We start from the raw sequence: 24,998 nt of genomic DNA, 5'->3' as shown, positions 1-24,998 counted from the left end.
TTATTTTGAATATGGCATATTTATAAAGTGCCTTTTTAGACAGTGTGCCAGGAAGCATAAGTAAATAAAAAGTAATGATAAATTTAAAAAGTAACACTTAGCCCTATATAACAAGGGAATTATAATTCACTTATAAGTCAAGATGAATTTTTAGATTCAGGTTTGAGAGAGATCAACTGAAGCAGTTCCACTAGGAGAGAATCAATGCTGAAAAGTATTTTGCCAATCTATCACTTTTACTGGCAGGCATATGAGTAACAGAGAGCCTGTTTGATGTAGTAAAGGTGCTGGATTAGAAGCTGAGAGACTGAGGTCTGCTTTAAGCACTAAAGCCACCTGGGTTGGGTGACCTTAGGCCAGCCACTCAGTCTCAGCTCTAAGAAGAAGGCAATGGCAAACCATTTCAAAGATATTGCTAAGAAAGTTGCACGGATTAGACCAGGCAAAGCCAGGAGTTAAGAGTGGGTTAAAGATGTGCGCTCTCTCTCCCCCTCCCTCCCTCCCCACCCCTCCCCCACACCCTCTGACACTGATACAAGAATGAAAGCTAGAGTGCCAAATGAGCATTTTCCTACCTATCTTTTACTGCAACTCATCTAACATGGAAACTAAGGCTATTTCAGTCTAAAATGAGGTCAAACACTGAATAATTAAAAAAAAAGGCACAGAATAATGCTTAGAACTGATAAACTGCTACACTCTCCAATACTTTCCCCAAATATGAAAAGGTAACTGGAGGGTAATTATGCCAATCTCTATACTTTGAAAAAGACTCCTGATGCTAACATCCATAATGCAGACTTTAATAAGAAACTACATCAGACATTTGCCTTATTGTGAATTTTGATCACATGACCACGAGGATGCTGCAATAGTTGTAAGTGTGAAAAATGGTCATAACTCACTTTTTAAACTGCTGTTCTAACTTCGAACAGTAATTAAATGAACTGTTGTAAGTACTGTACTTCCATTATCTAAAGCAAGGAATATTATCAGAATAGATGTACAGGTAGTCCTGAACATAATTTTGGTCATAAGTCGTGCTCATAAATTGCTGCGGTCATAAGTCAAAACCATACCTGGTTTTTCAAGCATTTTTATGGCAGTCATTAAGCAAATTATGATTAAGTAATCTATTTTCCTAAATGGAAAGAAACCTGAGGTGCTGCAACTGGTTGTAAATGTGAGCCAGTTGCCAAGTGCCCAAAATTCAGTCATGTGACCACAGCGGGGGGCAGTGCAAGGTTTTACAATAGCCAGACATGGTTTATGAACCCTAAAATACCTTTTCGGAGGCATCATAATTTAAACAGTCATTAAATGGCCAGTCATAAGTCAAGGACTACTTGTCTACCAAGGGGATATGTATAAAATTTATTTATTTACTGTTTTAAAGCAGGATAGATATTTTTAAAGTGTTAAGTAGCAGATTAATTAAAAATGCAGATATAAACATACAAAGGTATAAGTGAGCAATGTGTCAAGGTTCCAAGTAATGAATCCAAACCATTCAAGCACTCCGAGTCCTTCAGCTTTCTCAGAGAGCTGTTTTATTGAGAACATCTTTTCAGCACGAATGAAAATAAAACCGGCTCTAAATATTTCCCATGATTTCAGTCTCATTAAAGAAAAGATAATTCCCTCCCTCATGGTCACAGGTCACATTGTCCAATTAGGTGTTCTGGCATTTCCTTGGCAACTCCCCTCAGTTTTTGGCTAGCACCTGTTGAGATGACCTTGGTTCCCATAAGATGGTCTGTTGTCATCTGGGCTGACATTCCAGACGCCTCCCTCTCCCACACAATGTGGCAATCTGAGAAACGAAAAGATGGCTGCATCAGGCCTGAACCGTTTCAAAGGTGACACAATGCCCATTGCCTGTTTGATGGAGAGAGTTAATAACACTACAACTACAACCATAATCATAACTCTCCAAAACCAGAGCCGCACGGTGAAAGCTAGTTTGGATCATAAACAGTGGATCATAAAAGAGCCTGAAGGCCCTAGCAGAGAAGCAGCCAGCCATTAAAGATTCCTTTTTTCTCCTCCACTTTCTCCCCTTAGATTTCACATCTTTGTATTATGAGCCTGCTGCAGCTATTAATGCTATGCCAGTAGCTTTACTTTCAGCCAGTTCCTTCATAGTACATCACATACTATTTTGCTTGTTTCACTTTTTAAGAGGCTGTTTGGCAGTAGGAAGGCTGACTCACAGGAAGATTGAGGATTGGTAAATGCAAGCTAAATATCAAATAGGATTTTCTATAGACATTGGCAAGAGCTGATTGCTGCTCCCTGTAGCTGAAATCCTCTCAGTTATCTAATAATGTGATTTATTGGTCTCTTTACCAACTAATATGGATAATAAGGTTCCAGTCCACTGTGTGTGACTGATTGGTGTGTGGCATTGTATTTTATTTGCTGAAGCTTGCATTAAGAAAATGCTATTTCAATTGTTCTCTTAGTGTGTAAAAGCTTGTTCATGTCACTTGGATTAAGACTTAGAAATATTGCTTTATTGAATAATGTTCATTCTTTATAAAATGCCATTTTTAAAATAAAACATCAATAGTGCAGACAGTCCTTGACTTACAACAGTTCATTTAGTGACCGTTCAAAGTTTCAATGGCACTGAAAGAAGTGATTTATGACCATTTTTCATAGTTGATGCTTCACCTTTGAAGCATCCCCATGATTGTGTGATCCAAAGTCAGATGCTTGGCAACTAGTTCATACCTATGACCATTGCTGTGTCCCAAGGTCAAGTGATCCCCTTTTGCAACCTTTTGACAATCAAAGTTAATGGGAAAGCCAGATTCACTTAACAACCAGGTAAGTAACTTATCAACTGCAGTGATTCCATTAAGAACTATGGCAAGAAAGATCATAAAATGGTGGCAAAACTCACTTAGCAAAAGAAATTTTGGGCTCAATTGTGCTTGTAAGTCGAGGACTACGTATATTGTTTATTTGGTATAACAAAATATGTAAACTGCTTACAGTTCTTAGTCTGTTCTTTCTAATATAAATCTTCACTTTCCCAGGTAACCCCTGCTTCTTTTCAGTTTTTCCTTTCCTGGATAAGGCACCGCTTCTCCCTTCTTCTGTTTGCTAATAAAATGTAAACCTTTCATGTGTTTCTCTATAAGAAAAAAAAATAGCAGTCTTTTTCAACTTTGAAGTTCTTTTCCTATAGGAGGTATTTTCTGAAGAACAGAGTTTACACACATGTATAAAGCCATAATGCAGTTTGGCTTTGTTAAATCTACTCAGGTAAATCATTTGCAAGCCATGTCCTCTTGTATTACACAATCCTATTAGTAATGATTTAACATAGATTGACTGAAATAGAGGAGTATTTAAGAGGGCTATCAGCCACCTACAAATTAATCTTTTTCAGTTTGGAATACAGCTTTTAGGATTATCTGCAGAAAAGCAGGATAAGTTATGGCAAACTCCACTCCATAGTAACGTTGCACAGGCCCCTTCCTTTACACACTTGGATTTGACACTATTATACAATGGAGCTTGAGTAGAGATGTCGCTACACATGTTCAGATGCCACAAAAGCACATCTTTGCTTGCTGGTAAAAAAAAAAACAGGTCAGGTAGTCCAGGAGGTTTGTTTTTGTTCTTGCTGGTAACTGTCAAATTATCTTTTGTATTAACTTGATCTGGCTAATTGAGTTTCTGTACTAAAAGACAAAAAGAACTATGCATCCACTATGTCTATTTCCCTCCCTTAAATGTGTAATTTAGACAAGTGAGGCTTTTATCTTGATATATTTCTTAATAAACCTATTTTTGCTTCAAATGCCACAAATGTTGATTAGCATTTATTGATGGCTCGGCTAAGCCCATTCCTGAATTCCACAAAACAGTGTTTTCAACAATTTATTTTTAATGGGGCCTGTTGTAATTCCTTCAGCATCCTCTCAATACTGCTTGTGATTAGCATATCTTCTAACAAGACTTAAAGCATATGTTAAATAATGCATTGTTAGGGCCTCGAATTACTCTCAGGTGGAGAACTTTATGCAGGAGGCTATCAATACCCTGTTGTTTCTGAGTTGATGCCCATTATATCTGGTCTGTTTCCACAGTTATCTGACTACATTAAGCCTGTCTTTCTCCAGCATTCTTCCTTGCAGTTGAGCACTTTGGTTTCTCTCTGCCTATTGAGGTGCACCCTAGCAGCACTGTTTCATAGAAACTGGGTTATATGTGCTGGTGAGCGTAGGTTTCTGGCAGAAGATCTTTGGTTAGTGGGGACTGATTCTGGGTGGATTTTATGCTAACTTTGCTCATTTGGTGCAAAGGGTCATTCAATATATTTTCCTTCTTTGAGAATTCTTTAGATGACTGCATGTTGGCACTGAACTGGTTCAATACGTTAATTACATTCAGGGACTCACCATATGGATCAGAGTGAGATACCTTAAAACAATTTTATTTCATTAACCACCATCATTCTTGGATGAATAAGGCTTATTTTATTTTATTTCAGTTCTGTTTCACAATAGATTTATGGACACATAAATCTTATCTGCAGAATTTGGATCACCTCTGCTTTTCAGCTAAAGACAGCTGACCACTGTGACTGACTGCCAAAGACTTGATTCCTTTGGGTTTGTTTGTTTGTTTGTTTTTTTGCAGATTTCACATGGGAAGGAAACTTGGGTCACCCTTCTGATTCCATCTAAAAGGACTGGTGGATCACATGTTTACAAATCTGCTTTAAAGTGAATTCAGTGATGATGGCTTCCAATCCCATTTATTTTGCAAGGGAACATCTTAATAGATAGGAAAGTCCTCCCCTGCTTCCCTGTAGCCCAAAAAGCTTTCTCAAAACCTGCTACAATATGTTGGGAGACCCTCCAAAATGATTTTCAGCAAGAACTGGAAGACCTTATGAGGAAGAAGAGAGCAGATTTCTTATGGTGCACTGTTGGACTTTTCCCTTAGGCCAATTGTTTTTATGTTCGTGTTAATTTTTAATGTAATTCTTTTTCTTGCAGGATATTAATGAAGGCAATATGGTCAAACCATCTAAAAGGAAAGACGTGTCTAATCCAGTTTATGTTGGTAGAGAAGAAGATATTAAAAGGCTTCAGAGAACAACAGCCACTGTCCACGAGAGACAAGTTGTTATTTTCTACCATGGTGGACACTTTTATGCTCTGGATTGCCGCTGTTACCGTAAGAACTTAAAAATGATATGCATTGAGACTTACAGAACTATTAAAGTAGCTACACTTAGGAAGAACAAAACAAATCCCTTGCTGGGTTAATGCACATATTATTTAGTCCTGTATACTTCTTGGACAGTGAGGGGCAGTTGGGAAGCTTGTAAGCAGAGAATGCATGCTATATCCCACACCTACCTATGTTCCCCAGCCATTTGTGCTCAGAGCTGTAATATTTCTGAAACTAGAAGTAAGGTACAACCACCATAACTAATAGCTCTGGTTTAATATATTTTTTATCTTTTAATAGATGCAGGCGGTCCCTTACATCTTGGTGAAATAGAGGTAGGTAAACACAATACCACTTAACATGATAGCTAATGCGGTAACAATTTCATATAAATGAAAGCATCAAAGGGTGGGAACATTGCAAATACAATTAACTAAAAATGATCAGAGAATATTTGTAGGTAGACAATATATGTGTCTATTTCTAATGTTTATGAAAAACATTTTTCTTCTTCCCTTGTGTCTGTAGGACATCAATGGACAACCATGCATTATTTGTCCTTGGCATAAATATAAAATAACTCTGAATACAGGTGAAGGATTGTATCAAGCAATAAATCCCAAAGAACCATCTGCAGTACCCAAGTGGAAATCAAAAGGAGCAAAACAAAGAACTCACAGAGTCACTGTGGACAACGGAAATGTTTATGTGACTCTTTCAGATTTAATGGAGTACAAAGAGTCTGACTACTACGCTGAAAAATACAAAACAGAAAAAATGGCAGAAAAATAAGATTTTTGAATAACATTTTGCTTCCTAGGAACTTGAGTGAAAAAACTGTTGAATATAGGTACAACTCTTACAACTACAGTTGACCTCAACATTTCTGTTGCTAAGTGAGATATTTTTTAAGTGAGTTTTGCCCCATTTTACAAGCTTTTTGTCACAGTTGTTAAATGAATCACTGCACTTGTGATGTTAGTAACACAGTTGTTAAGTGAATCTGGCTTCCCCATTGATTTTGCTTGTTAGAAGGTCGCAAAAAATGACCTTATGACCCCGGGACTCTGCAATCGTCAAAAATATGAACCAGTTGCCAAACATCTGAATTACTATAAATCATGCGACCACAGGGATGTTGCAATGGTCATTGGTGTCAAAAATGGTCATAAATCACTTTTTTCAGTGCCGTTGTAACTTTGCACAGTCACTAAATGAACTGTGGCAAGTTGAGAACTACCTGTATAAATTCTGGTCTTGTTATCTAAAAGTCATTCTGTTTCTTGGTAATACATTCGCTTAGTAAAACTCCCTCAGTGAAAAAGGTTTTTGTCCACCATCTGCAGCATTTTGTGATGGGTTGGACACGACTTTGCAACTAACAACAAGAATCATTGTAATTTTTAAGCTTCAGGTGAGCTACTCTTGTCACTCTGATGCCCTCTTAAATGTGTTATGTACACCAAAGTAAACAGATGCTTTACTTTGAGCTTAAGTGCTAGATTTGTATACACTATTAAGATGAAACAAACTATTTACAGTACAAACTTTCCACTAAACCGTTCACTGGGAGCATATTGGAGCCTTTTTGTAAGGATTTCTGGTTGATGTATGTACTATGCCCTATTTTCTTTCTAACCAACTACTTGTTTACATGTGTTAAAATCCAGGCCAGGCTGGGTAGAGGAGTTGACTGTGGCACCAGCACTGTAAACATCTGGTGGATTTGGGAACAGACCCTGTAGGAAATGGAGCTCATGGGCCTGGTTAAAGGAGCTTGTCACATGGTATCTGTAACGCTTAATCAGGACTGGGATTTTTGCAAACAAGACTTCTCTTTCTCCTCTTGCTGCAAACAGAGCCCTTTTCTTCTAATGGTCGGAATTTGTCCATTAAAAAGGTTGTGAGTAACAAAGAACTCTTTACACAGCTTTGGAACAACTTGGCACACACAGTAGTGTAGGAGGGGCTTTTTCAGAGCAACATGCCTTCCACACAGTATGTTGTTAGTTGTCTGGCAAATAAGGTTTCTAAAGGGAGAGAATCCAAACCGAACCAAATGCCTTCTCTTTGGAATTGTAAGTTATGGAATTCTTTTTTTTTAAGTATAGTTTTCAAAAAACGAGTGTGAGAAAAATGTATATGTGTAGTAATAGAAGTTGAGAGACAAAGAAAGCTATGAAATTATGAGCTTTCTGGACAAGGATCAACTAAAAGACACATCAGCATTTCCCAGATGGTTTTCTAATGATCAGCTTGTTATAATTATCCCTTCTTCATTTTTTAACTTTAATTGGGTTTTTGTTTTCTGACCAATCCATGGATGTTCTAAAAATATTTTAAAATCAATTTTCCTTGCCCAAGTAATGTGATTACTTTTTTCAATTTTTAACGTACCTTTTTATTTAATAATAATACTTTTCTCTGTTTGAAATGAAAGCTTCCTGAAACTTTTACGGGACACCTGACAGGTCCTTTATTCATAAATCAGTTTTTTTCCTCCATTGGGCAGTTTCTTAAGCAGTCATGCCAGGGCTTACAGAAGTTGCATTGGCTTTATTATCAGCCTGGAAAAAGGTGCTTCGTTTGGATTTCTGCCTTTGCAAAATGTATCTTGCGTATACTTTGCACAGCCTCAAAGCAAATTAAAATTTGGCATTTCTTGAATGGAAAATGAGAACCATGTTCATATATTTGTGTATTTAATAAAGCAATGTGGATATAGGCTGAAAAGTCAAGGCTGGGTCTATTCTACGTAAAAAGAATAATTATTGTTCGCTTTCTTGATCCATTGCTGCAAGTAGAGTATGGATGCTTCCACTATTTTGTGATGCTTTAATAGGAAACATTGAAGAGTCTTGTTGAAGGGGGGAAGTTGCTTTGGGAATTTTGGGAAATCCATGTTCATCCACATCTTCACTGCTGCTTTCCCTAGAAGTGTCTTCTGTTTGAACGATGCCTTTTATTTTTGCCAGCAATTTGTTAATGGAGACTGCCTGTTCACATAGAAAGAGATACTTTTGTTTAATTAACTTTAGAGAATCTGACATAGTACATTTTTCCTAATTTAAGGAGAGTGTGTTTCCCTGTAGTTTTAGTACTGGTTGGACTGTATTAATTTCATTTATTAAATTTGTATGCTGCTCATCTCCCCCATAAGGTGAATCTGGGCATTAATTACAGAAAAATAATAAATCACTGGAAAGGTAAAGCTATGACAGAAATAAGCAGGGGAGGTTGACATCTGTATCTAGCCTGGTGATCGGGTACCATAGAACTGAACTGAAACTCTTCCCCCTGAACAACCAAGAATGCAGACACAAAGCATCAAAATGGGTGATGCACATCTTGAAAAAGGCTAGCCTTTAATTATGTGATTGTGGCTGCCATCTTGACTTTTTTTTGACCTATATCAAATTACCATCATCTGTGGTGACTGTTTGGCTGTCACTTCCTTTTTTTTTCATTCACAGCTCAAAAATGCATTTGAAAAATGCAATGGCCTGATCAAGTTTGGAGGCATTATTGATGGGGATAATGGTGGCTTCACCTCCCCCATCTTCTTTTTTCCTTCTTTAAACCGGCAAGGTGGAGGAGGAATGAAAAATTGAATAGATGGAACAATTCTTATTTTTGTTGCTTGTTACAGCCTCTCACTTCTTTGTAGAACCAACAAGTAAATTTATATACTGTACTAGGGGAACAGTCAAATGCAGAACTAGCTGAGATTCTGGATCAGATGAGACAACTTAGTTTAGGCTGTAGTGCTGTCATTTGTTTTATTCTAATGTTAGCTACCTTCAGCGTAATTGTTGATAGAAAGTTGATCTATTATACAACTCAAATTAATGTTCATGTTTTCGTGTGGTTTTCATGACTGTAAAATAAGTTAGTAATAATAATCTGCAAATAGTTCTATACTTGGTCGGTTCCAGTGTTAAATCAATGAAATTTTTTTCACCCAAGTTTTAACTGTTGATTTTAATTGATTTAATTTTAATTAAAAATTTGCTGCCACATTTTATATTTTATAAGTTGTCTTTATAACCCACATGGAGCAGAGTATAAATGTAATAATATAATATGAAAAATTAAAATGAATTTCAAATTCATGACTTCAATCAGAACATTGAAAGAAGTTTGGGCTGTATCTTAACATTTCTTACACATACTGCTCTAACTTTTATTCATATATTAGGGTAAAACATAAAAGCTACAAGTATATTGGCTTGGTTCTTGTAGAAGAGAAGATAGAGCTGGGGACAGTATTAAGCAAGTTTTTTGAATGGAAATGAGAACCATGTTCATGTATTTCTGTATTTAATAAAACAATATGGAGATAGGCTGAAAAGTCAAAGCTGGTCCTATTATATGTAAAAAGAATCGTAAAAAGAACGTAAATTTTTTAAAGTTGTTATATTCCCACAAAGGTCTAAATCCAATCCCTCTTGAATCTGTTAACGCTTATCTGGTACCAATTTAGTGTTGAACTCTAGTTGACTAGATTCTCATTTATAGGTTTGAGAAATAAATCTTCTGAACTTCAAATTAATGTATGGCCCTGATACTTTGTTCCTGACATTTCCTTCATCAAGCCAAGTCATTTGTAATCAAGGTTTGTAGCATAATCATGGCATGTGGGATAGTTATAGTTGGTTGTATTTGCCAAATACATTAAGTCATACTATTCACAGCTCACTAAACAGATCTAAGTTATAACCAAACCATTTTGTGGCTTAATGTGATGTTTGAATTCATTTTCTTCTCATAGGTAAATGAGATATGAGGTCTATTGGTAAGATTGTATCATTATTGATTATGAGTTTACTTGCTGAGAATAAGATGGTATTTTGTATGAGAAAAGCTGGAGTAACAGTTGTTTATTAACCCACCAGAAAAATTAATGCTGCATAAGAAGCACACATTAAGCTGGTAAGGGCAGCTTTGGCCGGGTAGGAAATGATATCATAAAAGAAGACTTTCTTGTCCTGAAGAGAGAAAACAGACAGAAAAAAAATCATTCATTCACTTTATAATATAGTGGGTGTGATCACTTCAATTTTAAATCCCACAGTTTTCAGTAGAAGAATTAAGCTATTGTTCCTTAATAGTGTAACAAACTGTTAGACAACATATGAAGCTGTCTTTTATAGCAAAGGAGCTTCCATATTGAATTCCTGCTATTACTAATTAAAGGACAAGGGGCAGCTCTTTCATCTGTTTTTTTTCTCTTCCTGGTAGAGAAAAAAGGATGGATGGAGCTAAGAGAAAATAGACTTCGAGTTTTATCTGGCTAAGACAATGCAGTTTACTGATTCTCTGGGAATCGCTTTCAAGTGATTTAGCAAGCTGTTCACCTTGTTAGCAAGTGAATTCAACCATTCAGTAAGCCATTAATTAGGAATCGGGTTTAGCATGCTGTAGTCCTTGCTTAACAACTGTCCTGTTCAGTGACTCTTCTACATTACGACAGCACTGAAAAATAAATTTGTAACTGGTCCTTGCAGTTATGATTACCCTAGTCACATGGTTATCATTTCTGCACTTCACAGCTGGTTTCTGAGAAACAGAGTTAATGGAGAAGCTAGCGATAAAATCACAAGTCACAGTTATAGGATGTCTTCCCTTATGACCATAGATTACGTTATTTGCTTAATGATCAGAGCCAGAGCGATGTTAATTGCAGCTTAGTCACATGATGCTTCACTTAACAAATCTGTCACTTAAGAATGGGGGTTGTTAGGAATATAAGTCACCTAACAGGTATTTGGGTTAGAAATATATAAACCAGGATAAACATTTTAGTACTGTCTTTAAGAGATTGCAAAAACTTTAATTGGGTGTGGTTTTTCAGCCATAAGATGGAGCCAGAAACCTGGATTGTCTTAGTCTGAGTCTTAGAAGAGAGTGTGAGTGTGTCTCTGTTTCCTTCTGTTGGAAAGTATTGCCGTTGCTCCATTTTTCCTAATTGACTGATATTCCTGGATTTGATGTAAATTTGTTACTGAACTGTGTTTTTGACACTGGACTTTGTTATTGAATTATCCCTGGATTGAAAACTGACTGATTTAACTTGTGAATGACTTTGGATTGCTTATTTTGGACTTTGCTTAAATCTTTCTGGAAGTAAAAACCTACATTTACTGTACAGTGTATCTGTGTGCTCTGTGTGTATTATTCCAACACTACTCTCTATACATCTCCCTGTATGCGCTCATTCTCCTAACGGGGAATTACCTCAACAGGGGTTGCTGGTCCCAGTTGTCATTAAGCAAGGATTACCTGCATTGTGTAAATGTAGTGATCAAGTAACTAAGTTGGGCCAAGATATCTGTCCCCCATATAATTTTGAGATGAAAACTCTTTTTAAAAATATAGGTCTACTTAACTCTGGGTCTATCTTCGCATCTAGGTCCATAAAATGTGATTTATAAATTATAAATTTATACCAGAGGTGGTATTCAGCAGGTTCTGACCAGTTCTGGACAACCTGTAGCAGAAATTTTGAGTAGTTTGGAAAACTGGCAAATACCACCTCTGATTGGCCCCATCCCCATCTATTCTCTGCTTCTTGAGTCCCAGCTTCTTTTGTTGCCCTGCACAGGAGAACAGAGCTGGAAAGCAGGTTAGTGAGGTGGGGAGGGAATGGGATTTTGCAGTAATCTTCCTCCAGAAGTGGGGTTGGAATGGAGAGTTTGCAGTATCCTTCCCCTGCCACGCCTACCAAGTCACCTCCACCAAGCCACACCCACAGAACCAGTAGTAAAAAGTTTTTGAATCCCACCACTGTTTGACACATGCTACGTTAATATAGGGGCCAAACTGTTGTTTAGTGATAGGTTTAACCTTAGCACTTTCAGAACAGAACTTATTTAAGAAGTTGTGAGGGATAGCTGAATTTACCTACTTTTATCCTATACAAAGGTTGTTTGGGAGTATTTGATGTTATCAAAAGGCGTCGTGATAAGATATTTAGCTCTGTTAATTTTCTAGCAAGCTGTGGCTGTAAGACTTTTGCAATGGAGTTTGAAGACTGTGATAGTGTAGTTAGTCCGTTCATAATGATCGCTCCATGAGCTGAATAGAATGCCCTGGTGATAACAGACTCAGATTTCTGCACCCTGTGATCTGTTTCCTGAAATAGAAATAAAAAAGTTTTTAGATTTAGAATGAAAATAGTCAATTTGTTGGATGATACTTACATGCAGTTACATGCCTATGTGTTGACTATATTTACACACACACACACACACACACACACACACACACACACACACAGCCTAATGGGAAGGATAAAAATATAATAATTCCATTCCATTCAAAACAGTAAAATTTTATACTAAAATAGTCTGCTTATAAATAAGTACTTTATATTTCTATTATTAGATTCTAATTATTACATTCTAATATTACAACTTCAAAAAAGCTTTACTCTATTTATAATGTCAGTTATTCTTTCAATTGAATATGATCACTATTTCTAGTAATCTTGTTAGCCTTTTTACATAGGATTACCACTGTAAAGCAGAATAAACTATATTAAATAAGAGGTTACAGATGAATTTATTTATTATTCATCCATTAAATGCTGTTAAGATTATTAGTACAATTCAGAAGGGTATATCCCATGTTCATCCACTGATAACCAGGAGGGAAATGTCAGCACATTTTAGAAAAACAGATACACCAAATCTTGTTGTTTGGGAGGGAGTGGTCAATGCTAAAAAAAAATAAAAAACAAACAGAAACCATCCATCCATAGTTGACAATAGAGAGGGGAAACTTGAACTGGAAATGGGGGAATAGAAAAGGGTCGTATTTATTTGGAGCGCACAGTGGCTTAAATTTTAACCAGGGAGTGCCTGTTAACATTTTATTTCCCATCTGTACATAAATAATACACAGTTGGAAGCCTGGAGACACTTCCTGTTGTACTAGTGCAAACACAAACCACTTATCTTTCTAGACGGGACTGTAATATACAACCTCTTCCTCAATTCACCCCTAGCCTGCATGGTCTCAAAAGGTATCTTTTCCATTTCCTGGCAGAAGAAAGGCTAACAATCAGTGTATCCCCTTGCACTTGGCAGCATAGCAAGCAGAAGCCTCTACTCTGATTGGGTAATATTTGTCATGATAGGAACACCCCCCTTCCTATTGGTCTTTGTCTTTCCTCTTGGGCTGCTGAACCCTGCTCAGAAAGAACCTTCTTAGGGTTTATTACATTGAACTGCTGAACCATTGACTTATCTAAAGGGGCCAAGTTCACATAACCTGATTCCATGTGTCACGTCAGATCTGAACACAAATACAGCCTCTCACTGTAAGTTTATACATTGTCAGAGAAAAAAAAAACACCTTTGCCTTGGTTTATTATTTATACTTCATTTTTAGAAACAAATAAGAGTCAAATGCACTCAAGACAACCTGCTTTAAAGTGAAATTTATTTTCTTGCACTTTTCCAGGAGAGAGTCTTGACTCTGCTGCCTATATTGCTATCCTTCTGCTTCAACAGCATAGTGGTTAACATGCCTTATCCTACTTGTGGGACTGATATAGCTAGTTTTAGCCAGAGAAACTCCATTTTGTTAAAAAAACAAAACAAAACAAAAGCCTTCATATTGCTCACCTCTGCCCTTAGATAGCAATAGCAATAGCACTTAGATTTATATACAGCTTTACAGTGTTTTACAGCCCTCTCTGTTTTACAGAGTCAGTATATTGCCCCCAACAATTTGGGTCCTCATTTTACCCACCTCGGAAGGGTCAACCTTGAGCCTGGTGAGATTCGATCTGCCAAATTGCAAGCAGCTGGCTGCAGAAGTAGCCTGCAGTACTGCACTCTAACCACTGCACCACCAAGCGTTGTTTTCTCTTTGGGCCTCTTATTCTTGGAACTCACAGCCTTGACTTAAAATTCCAGGAAGACTATGTGATACCCTTATCAGGGTATTTGTACGAAGCCAGCAGTTGAGTCAGAGTTAACTTCCCCTATCTGTCACATATAAATTAGTTTGCATACTTAATTACTAGCCTTATCAGTTAGGGACAGAAGGAAGGCTATAATATTTTAATAATGAATCCACTTCTGGGAGGGACATTCTCTAGCAGAGCTGTGAACACTTTGTCCCTAATTGCCTATTGCTTGCTATCTATCACGTGCCTGTGTTTTCCAAAGATGCATAAAAGCTATGCTAATTTGTGATTTAGTCCCAAGAGCACAACTCTTTGTGCTATACAGAATAAAAGGTTGCAATTTACCACCTTGTTTTATAAATTGGTTATTTCCAGAGGTGGGATTCAAATTTTTTAACAGCCGGTTCTGTGGGCATGGCTTAGTTGGTGGGCATGGCTTGGTGGTCGTGTGACTGGGTGGACGTGGCTTGGTGGTCATGTCATTGGCTGGGCATGGCCAACTCAATATCACTCACATTAAGGCACACATCTCCTTGCCTGGCCTCTCATGACTGTGGAGATGCTGCAACAGTTGTAAGTGTGAAAAATGGTCATGTCACTTTTTTCAGTGCCATTGTAACTTTGAATGGTCAATCTACACAAGCAAAGTACCAGCAAAGGAGGGGGGAAAAACTCCAGAGATGTTCCTGAGACAGGAAGTCTAGTCCTGCCAAGAATGAAATAAGGGTTAACGGAGAGGCAGTTCCTGTAAGCAATACCAGAATGTTTCCTTCCTTCCTTCCTTATAGGATTAGGCCAGTAATTTCTTCTAACAACCGGTTCTCCAAACTGCTTAGAATGTTAACAACCAGTTCTAGCGAATAGGTGCGAACTGGTAGAATCCCACCGCTGGTTATTTCCCACCAGGGAAAAACCAATTCAGCATTTTTGGGGGGTTCTTGTGGGGGGAGGGCAGTTCATAGTTTGGCCAACAGAGTTGCGCAAGTACCAGGGTTGAAACTTGCAACCTCAACTTCATTTATATTTTTGACCCCAAACTACCCACTTTTCACAGGACCTTCTTTGCTGAAGGTTAGATTGCTGGTGGAATGTTGAAACCCTTATTTATTTAGTAATATGATTTAGTTGATTTATTGTTTAAACTCAGGCATCAGTGCTGTGCTTATCCATTTGGGCTACTTGGAAGTTGAGGTGAATCCCTACTGCCTCTGATGGCAACAAGTATGATGAAACTGGTCACCATTGAACTAATTAAAAAGTAAAACAGAAGAGGGATAGAGATAGTAGCTCAGGGGAAGAAAAATAATAATTAAGAAAAAATGTTCTGGCCTATTGTGAAATTCAGGATCTATTTGAATATACCAAGTTGTATGTCCAGTCCTCCAGAAAGAGGAGTATTACTAGATTCACAATCTATGAGAGTTACTAGATTCACAATCCTCAGATTGTGAATCTAGTAATACTCATGAAACTGTTAAAAAGGATGTGAAAGCACAGATACAAATCAAACATTCATAAAAATATAAATTATTTTGTTTTGTCTCTAAATAAAAGTATAATATAAACCACTAAAAAATTAAAGCAGTGAATGCAAGACAAGCACATATCTACTGAAATGATATTAATAATTCATGTTCTAGTGATTCATAAATCAGTTCCACCTTTCAATAAATTTGATGAGCGCACCCACTGTCTGGAAGGTTTTCTTCTTTAAAAATATGAATATGATCTTCCTTTAATATATATAAATGGTGGAATCCAGGCTATGTCAGCCCCCCAAATAAAGACAAGTAGAGATACTTTTAAGCAGTTTTCTCTATTGGGGAAATATTCTTCCTTACCTATAGTCAGACATCTTTCCAAACTAAAGCAATGGCTTGAATCATGAAAGGCATACTCTGAGAAGTTCTAGGGAGGAGCTATCTTGACTCTCATTCTCCCAAGCAGACTATCTAAATTTTGCTATCTCTTGGTTTTCTGGAATGCAGCTCCCCCTCGTGAGAATCCAGACTACACTCCATCATAGGCTGGCTGTTCTATGGCCAGAAGGGCTTGCTCAGTGAAAGGAGGAGGAGCAGGAGGAAGAGGAGGAGGAGATTATTTTCGTACAATGCTCCTTGCAGCCCACTGCTCCTGAGGGCTTACCCCAGTTTTGCAGACAAATGTCTGAGGAATCAAAGGAGTCTGTAAGATGAAGTTTTTTCAAAAGTCATAGCTGAAGCCCTCGCTTCAGTGTCAGCACAACATCACTAAATACTTTAAAACAAAAACATCCTGATATATCAAAAACAAAAGATCTGTAATCTTCAGATCATTCTCCTATTTTCAGTAAAGCTAACACAATCTTTCTTCAAATGTTGACATATTTATCTGATTGCATTACTTCAATTTTATTTTAGAAATCATTGGGTAGATATACCAGACTGGAGGTGCAAAAGGCTAGATGGCAGCAAAGGGTTAGGGTGGTTTGTGCAGTTCCTGGTACTTTCTAAGCTTGGTTGTTTGCTTACAGATATTTCATTATCCAACTAAGCAACACCTTCAGTTAAGAGTTTCTTTATTTTTACTGACATTTAGTAATCCTGTGGGTCTTTGCGGCCCAGGTCTGGTAGCTCCAACTTTACAAGCTCTCCTGCATTTGGGTTTTGGCAATGCTTTTATGATAAACATTATTATGATATTCTTTATAAAGGGATAAACAGATCCATGTCCTTCTATTGTATGACTAACATCAACATTAGTTAAACTTTACAAGGTAAAGCAGATATTTTGACTAAAATTTATTACTTGCAACAACAGTTTTCAACCTTGCAATTGAGCAACTCCATTCATGTTACCTGCCTAACTACAGCTAACTGTGGGTTGTCCGAGCCAGTTACTTTGTTTGAAAAACATACTGAACCATAAATTGATAATAGAGTTTGAAGAACTTTAAGCCTAAAGTCTGGTTGTCTACCTGGTGGCCCAATGTTAGTGGATGAATGTGCCTGTTATATTCAGCATTGTACGCTGTTACATTTATCATATTGTTTTATGAAAATGAAAGCAATTTCACAATTGTATTACACACTAATAATAAATACTGTCATATGCTAAAACATCATTCTTCAACTTGATTCCCTGCCGCATACTTTTGCATAGATCTCATCTTGAGCCAGCGTGATAATTGCTTAGTGAAAATTGGTCACCAATTGTCAAGTGTTTTATTTCACAGGAAATTCATAATACAAAACCCCATCCATTCTGTTCTGTTAAAACATAGTTGCAGCAACCATCCAAACCAACATGACTGATAAAAAATGTTGCAAGGAGATAGGGGAGAATAAGGAGACAATTACCTACTTCCCTCATTTCTATCTCTTCTGCAAGCTATTTTACAAGTTGGCCACTGTGACAGAGATAAATTCAAGATCACCTTTATTCTAGTATAAATTATATATGTACATTTTTAGTATGATATAAAGGTACAACATGGATACCTGCATCATGAATAATTAAAATATATTTTTTGCTGCTTTTAATCATACTTATTTCTTATATGACACTGTAACTTATGGTGACTCATACTAAAGAAAGTTAAACTAAATATGACATATGCAGTATTGTAACAGCTTTTAAAATGTATTTAGTGAACTGAATATCTTTACTATCATATGGTAAATTTTTCACTGTAATGTAAGCTGAGACTTTGCAAAATGGAAAGAAAATACAATGTAACAAAGCACCTTCTGAAACATTCAGATAGTGAGGAAATGCAGTAATTAAGAAATATTACCTGGTTTGAGCGTGTCAGCCTCAATAGATTTGGAAATTCGTCCCTAATCTCATCTACAATTTCCAAGATGGCTCTCTGTATAACCCCAGCTGAATTGAAATACAATAATTAAAATAATAAAATCCTGATCTTCAAAATTAGATTTCAAATATGAAGTGTTGTATATTTGTAAAAAAAAATGGGTTAAATGAGATATAATAGTAGGGCTAAGGACTGAGTTGGTATCAATATTTGATTACTGTAGTGGGAAACCCATGTTATTTTGCTAAACTGGCATTTGAAAACCAAAATGCCCTTCAGATTTTGTTAGGCCACATTCATGAACACAAGATCCTTCCCAATCTGAACCATATTCTGAAGACTATATGGTGACTGCCCAGTACCAATATTCCTTCCTTTTTTTCTTCATTGTACAGTGACTCAGCCCCAGGAAAGTCTATTCCCATTTTGGGGGGCCCTAGAAGGACCCCTCCAACCTTAAGATTCTATGATTCTCCCTCTTAAAGAGATTCTCTCTTTTAAGAATCTTGATTAGCAGTAATTTGGAGAAATAAAAAAACCTGTTGCCATCAAGAGTTGGTTAAATGGTGGTATGGCTTAAGGACAACTTCTTATACGTATAAACTTTATTTATAGTCAATTTTTAGTCAGGTTGACCAGGTATGCCTCCTAACTGTTTTCAGGAGGTTGATTCTTTGACGGGACTATGGAACTTCATTACTAACTTCCTTTACTGTTAACTAAAATTGCAAGGGCAACTGGAGGGAATTAGATTTCAGAAATTTCTGTAAGGAAAAATATTGTGGGACTTAGCTCATATCTCACATATTTTTAAACATAGAGGCAGTTTACTGAAATTTCTCGCTCAATGACATTTCTCTTCGAGTTTGGTTATCTTAGCCAAATCCAACAATTATGTATTTGTGAATGTGTGTATTTGGTAGAAGATGGATTTCTTTTAAACATTTGAAAATTTAAGATGAAAATATTCTTAGATGTCATACCTTGTCCAGCAAATTTCCTGACAATCTCCCCACATATCCAGCCAATTGGCCTAAGAGCCATTTTTTTGATGCTTGCTACTACTACTTAAGTTAGAGGATGGTGTCTTCCAATCAAATGGATGGTTCAAGCTACAAATGACAGCATCCCATACATATGCATATCTCTCCCTTCAAGGCAAGAGACCTTTATGAGAACATAATGTACCTCTCAAACACAGTGCAACCTGGGGCAATCAGTGTGTCTCATGTATACCAAATTAGCCTCATTTTAACAGACAGGACTTTCAAATAGTTCCAATATACTGGAATGAAGGAATGTATGAGATAACCTGAAAACTGGGACAATCTCAGCAGATTTATAATCATTAGCAGAGTCAAACCTAAATTTCAAACCAGTGGGGATTGGGATGCAAGATTTCTGGGTTATACAAAATTCAGGACAAATAAATGCTCCAAATTTCATACTCTCGAATTTTAAAATGCAAGCTTCTATTTCTCAAGATTTCTCAAGATCAGACTGAAGATTTCCTGATTTCCATCCCATTTTGTATAAAAATATTTTGATTTTAGAATCACCCAAAATATATTTTCATAATTAATTCTTTCCTACATTTCTTCGTTGTATCCTCTATTTGTGATTGTCTTCACATGAGATTACAGACTCTCAAGCATTACATTATATGAAGATTAGTTATTGTAATAACTAATAATATTGTAATAAAAGTTTGAAATACATGTTATTTTCAGAGAAATATATAGTTGAAAAGCTCATATAATTCTGAGCTATACATTAAATATCTTAGATCTGAAGGGCAAATAGAAAAAGTATCTGGAGATTTTCAATGTTACAAAAATAATAACACTCATTAATGACTGGTATAGCACACTGCGTTATATAATACACCAATACTATATCTGATTATTCTCATTTAGATGAAGTAATTTCAGCAAGCAAATATAAAAGGAAAAAATCACTTTATTTTAATATCATCTTTTCACATGAAAAAACATATTTGCACGGCTTTCCATGTCACCTCAATATTTTATTTTTTAAAATCATTGTACATTGGCTTTTTCAAATAAAAATACATCTAATAAATAATTTACATAGCAGTTTACTTTTGCTGGTTTTTGGAATTTCAACTTTTTATACTCTTTAGCAAATGTTGATTTATTAGGCATGTAGAGCTCTAGAAAATCAATAAAATTAATTGAAAATATTGGTATATTTTTAATTTTTGTTAAAAAAGAAAAGTTACAGAATATAATGAACAAAGATTTAAGTATTATGTCATTAAAACTGCTTTAAGATTTAAAGTGTTCATTTTGAACAGCTTTGTTGTGCAACTTAATCTACTATTACTCTTCATAGTAATATATGCATTATTTAAACATCAGCTGTTTTTGAATTGTTATATAGTCAGTTCAAAATATGTTAATGCTATTTAAGTTGTCTTTCTTCTAAGACTTCAAATATATCATCTAGTGTGCTCCGAAGACATGTCAGATGTTCATTTAACTCCTGTTCCAAATAGCTAGTAATGAGGCATCCTATCCAGGTATCAAACATATTATATCCAATCCCAAAACCATTTGGCACTACTGGTCCAAATCCACCATGATTAATTGCTGGAGTGCTTAGTGTACTGGTTGAAATGTTAATGTGATTTATGTTTTTATAGGCTGGATCTGTATAAATATCAGGAATAGTTCCACCTCTGCGCTGAACAAGGTACTTCAAAGCAAATAAGTGGCGATCAAATCCTTGACCTGGATAAAAAAGAGGCAGATTAATTGAATATAAAGAGTAGGATATTTATACTATGAACACATTATAGGTATGTGCAGAACATGATGAAATCAAGCACCATCTAACCATATAGATATTTACTCTGAAGACCCATCAATACCAATAAACTCTGAACACAATTAACATTTCTTGCATTGAAGTCATGGAATTCAGAGTGCTTCATGTTTGGTCGACTGTGGAATCTGACTAAGTTTGTTCCTTTATATTATTTCTTATTTCCAATAGCTATGCAAGAAAACAACTTCTCCTACTTTATCATGTTAAAATATAAATATTATAACTCTCCAAAAAGAGAATGAATAGTTTTACAGTGCACATGAATTAATTTGTATGCTTTTGCTTAAGTTGTTGCATGAATCTAGCCATTGGCTTTCTATAATTTGGGGTATGATTTAATGTGTGATATATAAATCCAAATATCTGTGACTTATACAATAAATTGAAGTTAAGCATTGCATTATCAGTACAGTGACTCTGCTTTCTGCTTTTAGTATTTTATGTTATTAATTTACCTAATTTTTTCTCCCAAACCTTTTCCTCATTCTGGTCTCTATTTACTTTTTCATCTTCCCTGTTATACATTATTTCCATATTATTTAAAATATAAAATAGGTATTTTATAAATGACAATTAAAAACTATTTGAAAACTTCAGAATTTTTCATGGGATCCTAATTGGCAATGACATACACAGAGACACACACACACAAACACTAGTGTAAATTTTGACAGAAGGAATACAGGATGCTTATGAAAATATCTTTTTGTCCATTTTTCACCAAACATTCAAAAGTCAACTATAAAAATGAATGGCGACATGAATTTTAGCTGCTTACCTGTAACTATGGTTGTTTGAGTGATCATCTGTCCAACAAATACATGGGTTCTGTGCCTGCATCATGCTCAACCAGAAATCTTCTGTAGGTTGGATTTCTGGCAGAAAGTGTATCCCTACTGTGCATGCTCCTAGAAGAAACTCCTGCATTTCCCTCAGTTCTCAAGAGACTGTCATTTCAGTTCAGAAATCAGGAATACCTACCAAGGCAGGCACCTGTAGCAAGGAAAATTGTGGCTCAGTAAATTGTGGCATGGATGACAAGACAAAGAACTATAGTTACAGTTAAGCAATCTATTCTTCATCATAGTCTCTGGGCACCCCATATATGGATAATAAGTAAGAGAATCTTGAAGGCTGTGGGTCAAGTGCTACAGTTTAGAGTAGAGGATAATTCTGCTTTGCCACAACTGGCATTTACTCTTGCCAAAGGTCTACTTGGTAGCATCTTACAAATGTCAACTGTTCGGACCAAATAGTTTCTTTATAGAGGTCCAACCAAATCCCACAAAAAGAACTCTATAAATTGATGTTGGCATTTCTCACATCATAGTGAAGCAGCAGATGGTATGAGATAAACCAACCAATATAAAGCAATGAGGCGTTTATACCAGATTGCATAATATCGTAAAGAAAAAATTAAAGGCAGAGAAGAATGGAACTCCTTGATGCTATCTAAACAAAATGTCATAGATTACTGCATATCTAGTGAAAGAAGAATGCTCTTGGGATGGAGAGAAGATTGCAATAAGAGTGCATTAATAGCTTATTTAAAAGGTAACTCCAACTCACCTTTGGAAAAGAAAATCCAGTCCATTTGTAGTATCATCTGATCAAGATGTAATTACAGAAATGAAGGGAATCTGCTTTAAGAACATACAACTCATGACTAAGCTAACATAATCATTACAAAGAAACCTAATTTAAGGAGATATTGATGTATGGTGGCTAATGGCTGAACGGCTTCCTTGTGAATTAGAAATGTATGATGGAAAAATTCCATCGTGACACTGACTCTCTGGGAGACATAAGATGAAGCATTAGGCCATTTCTGACATGTAAGAAGTGTTTAAAAAGTCATGTTTACAAGAAAATCCATCACATCCTTTTAATGTCTTGTTCATAGAAGACTCCCAAATGAAGATAACAAACACAGGGATCATGCATCTTCCCATATTCAAAATCAAGAGAAAATGTAATTGTAAGAGTTGAAGATAGAGACCCTGAAATAAATTTAATAGTGAAAGAAACAAAAGCCAGAGGATCTTTTTGTTGCTAGAATCTGAAAACATTTTAGTGAAGTACATCAAAAGATAATTGTGATGATCTTTAGAATTCAATAAAGGTAGGATTTCATCCCATCTCTAAAAAAAGACATTTTCCCTTGACTACAATGGCAATCACAGTAAACATTCAGAGCTATTGTAAATAATTTTATTCTAGGTGTTTCCCTATCAACTGAACTTCGTTCACTGGAGTAGGATGGAGACAGTTGGCTGAAAACTAATGATATTTGGGAGAGAGCTTTCATCATAATAGAACAGATACTTTGCTTTAAAAAACAATGTACAAACCTTCTCAGTATTTGCTTCCAAAGTCTAGTATGCTATACAACCAATATGGTTGATACCATGAATCTGAGTAAGCACTGAATAGCAGAAGCCAAATCTGAGAATGTTGACCTATGCTATGAATAAAAGATAAAAGAAAATGGCTTAGTGGTGACTCTAGAAAGTGCATACTACCTGATAATCCAACTGGATGCCAATATATACTGTCAAATTAAAGAAGGGATCAGAAAGGCTTTGCTGTATAAACTGTATAAACCAGTCTATTTTCACTGAGTACATTGGACCTATTTGTTTGTTTAATAATAGATGAGGTGATGAAGCTATAAGCCAGTGATCAATGTAAATTTGAATGCCCAAGAAGTGGAGATGTGCCACCACTCTGCATTTGCTGGAGAGCATCTGAAACTGGAGAGACGTGCTCCGCAGTGTAAAGCAAATACTTCTAGCGATATGAGTGAAAGACTAGATGGAAGCAAACATCTTTATTATATCTATGATCTACAATGCAAATAAATCCCTTAGATAGGAAAGGTGAAAATTGTTTTACAAACTCATTTGCCTAAATTTTAAAGCTTGAATTTATCTGGAGACCATAAAGATGTAGTATTGTTTCTCTCTTTTTGGCTTTGCTACCAAGTAATAAAAATTAGTCTTGATGGGATGGTAGAAGGCTTGATTAGAACTGGAGTTTTTTCCTACAAAATAACAATCAGCATTGTTTGACTGGCAGGAGAGTGTGACACATCTTTGCATGGTCCCTGCTGTTGGATAATTAGTCACTCTAGTCAATACTGAAACATCCAATGTAATAGTCTGTAAGGCTTTAGAAATTGAGGCAGCCTGAAATGAGAGTATCATCTGATATAATCATTATGTTAAAATATATGTTAAAAATATGTTTTTAAATCCTTGGTAATATGCTGTGTGTCCTGGCACACTAGGCCTTCTAGTCAGTTTTGAACCTCCTGTGAAAACTCTGTGATAGCCAAGTACAGATTCAAAGTTGAATAATCTCTATCAAGAATGTAGAGACGCAGTCAAGACGTGCAGTACTTATCAATACTTATTTGTTGCTTGGAAAGCTGCAAAGTCTCTGAGAGTAAAATGATACCTAGCTCCTTTTTGTGGTATGCTAAATAAGAGAGAAAAGAAACTATTTTCTCTGAGAGAAAACTTAGCATGCTTGATCACTTGGAATCCAACTTTATTTCTTTGGAAGCTGGATTTGTTGCAAATCCTTAGCTCAATGGAAAAAGTCTGATAGGACTGATGTTGTCCTATGTATATAAGCTTCAGATGAACAAACATTTCAGAGTGTCAGCCTGAAAAGCTGGCTGTGAAACCAAGGGCTTTGAGCATAGGCAACATACAAAGAATCAGTGGAGATTCTATGAAATAAATCTAATTCAGTTGGTACCACAAAATAAGACAGATGGCGTTCTGGGGATTAGGCTTTCTGAATGTAGCTACATCTTGAACAGATGGCTGTGTTAGGGCAAAGATTGTCAGGTTTATAATGGGTGATTTGTTCAGATGACCACCTAATTTTATCCAAAAGGACTACTTCAAGCCTAGCGAGGTTCTGTACCCTTGAAATGATCTACAGTGGCAAATGGAACTGGTAAAAAGGATCAGCCAATACTGTCTTGCTTAGGGCTATTTTATCCCTTAGCATAGGTAGTTTTTGTCAGCTTAGACACTAGCAGTTGGCTTGACTTACTGATGTCAAGATAGAAAGGAAAAAGCACAGTAGCAATAACAGTAATAGTAACATTTGATTTGATTTTCTCTGAAAAGAAATAGCTTGTATCAGTGAAGCTTATTACTCCATTTAAATAATGATGTTCTTTCCATTTGCTCCTTGTTTCCCTTAAATTCCAAAAGGGAAGGG

General features: G+C 36.1%; 2 protein-coding genes across 3 annotated transcripts; one reads left to right on the top strand and one right to left on the bottom strand.

Moving 5' to 3' along the window:
- The first annotated feature begins 4,824 nt into the window (after positions 1-4,824).
- Positions 4,825-21,154, top strand: RFESD (Rieske Fe-S domain containing). Of its 2 annotated transcripts, XR_015740507.1 has the most exons (4): positions 4,825-5,199; positions 5,497-5,531; positions 5,725-7,274; positions 20,575-21,154. XR_015740507.1 is itself a non-coding variant. In XM_087918677.1 (3 exons), exons 1-3 carry the CDS (start codon positions 5,037-5,039, stop codon positions 5,986-5,988), a joined length of 462 nt encoding a protein of 153 aa, XP_087774803.1. In that variant the 5' UTR covers positions 4,825-5,036; the 3' UTR covers positions 5,989-11,349. The 2 variants fall into 2 exon arrangements, 1 of the variants encoding a protein (XP_087774803.1); XM_087918677.1 differs by lacking the exon at positions 20,575-21,154 and having other exon boundaries at positions 5,725-11,349.
- On the bottom strand, positions 6,590-18,961 carry SPATA9 (spermatogenesis associated 9). Its single transcript, XM_026719301.2, has 5 exons — positions 18,893-18,961; positions 17,889-17,977; positions 12,104-12,331; positions 10,089-10,184; positions 6,590-8,192 (listed from the first exon to the last, which is right to left on the bottom strand). The coding sequence occupies exons 1-5, from the start codon at positions 18,951-18,953 to the stop codon at positions 7,965-7,967; spliced, it is 702 nt and encodes a 233-aa protein (XP_026575086.1). The 5' UTR covers positions 18,954-18,961; the 3' UTR covers positions 6,590-7,964.
- Positions 21,155-24,998: the final 3,844 nt, after the last annotated feature.

The sequence above is a fragment of the Pseudonaja textilis genome, unplaced genomic scaffold, assembly GCF_049901715.1.
Source record: "Pseudonaja textilis isolate UNSWEBS1 unplaced genomic scaffold, rPseTex1.2 PTEXCTG201, whole genome shotgun sequence".
NCBI classification, from domain to species: domain Eukaryota; kingdom Metazoa; phylum Chordata; class Lepidosauria; order Squamata; family Elapidae; genus Pseudonaja; species Pseudonaja textilis.
Note: the sequence above shows the minus strand (reverse complement) of the source record. Positions and strands in the feature narration are given on the sequence as shown.

Bases quoted from the DNA above. Each gene is read 5' to 3' on its own strand.
- SPATA9 (XM_026719301.2), bottom strand. From the start codon at position 18,953: ATGGCTCTTAGGCCAATTGGCTGGATATGTGGGGAGATTGTCAGGAAA. The intron at 10,185-12,103 runs GTAGGTAAATTC...TTCTCTCTTCAG, and splicing joins AACCTTTGTATAGGATAAAA to GACAAGAAAGTCTTCTTTTA. The intron at 8,193-10,088 runs GTGGGTTAATAA...CTATGTGAACAG, and splicing joins ATGCAGCATTAATTTTTCTG to GCAGTCTCCATTAACAAATT.
- RFESD (XM_087918677.1), top strand. From the start codon at position 5,037: ATGGTCAAACCATCTAAAAGGAAAGACGTGTCTAATCCAGTTTATGTT. The intron at 5,200-5,496 runs GTAAGAACTTAA...ATCTTTTAATAG, and splicing joins TCTGGATTGCCGCTGTTACC to ATGCAGGCGGTCCCTTACAT. The intron at 5,532-5,724 runs GTAGGTAAACAC...TTGTGTCTGTAG, and splicing joins TACATCTTGGTGAAATAGAG to GACATCAATGGACAACCATG.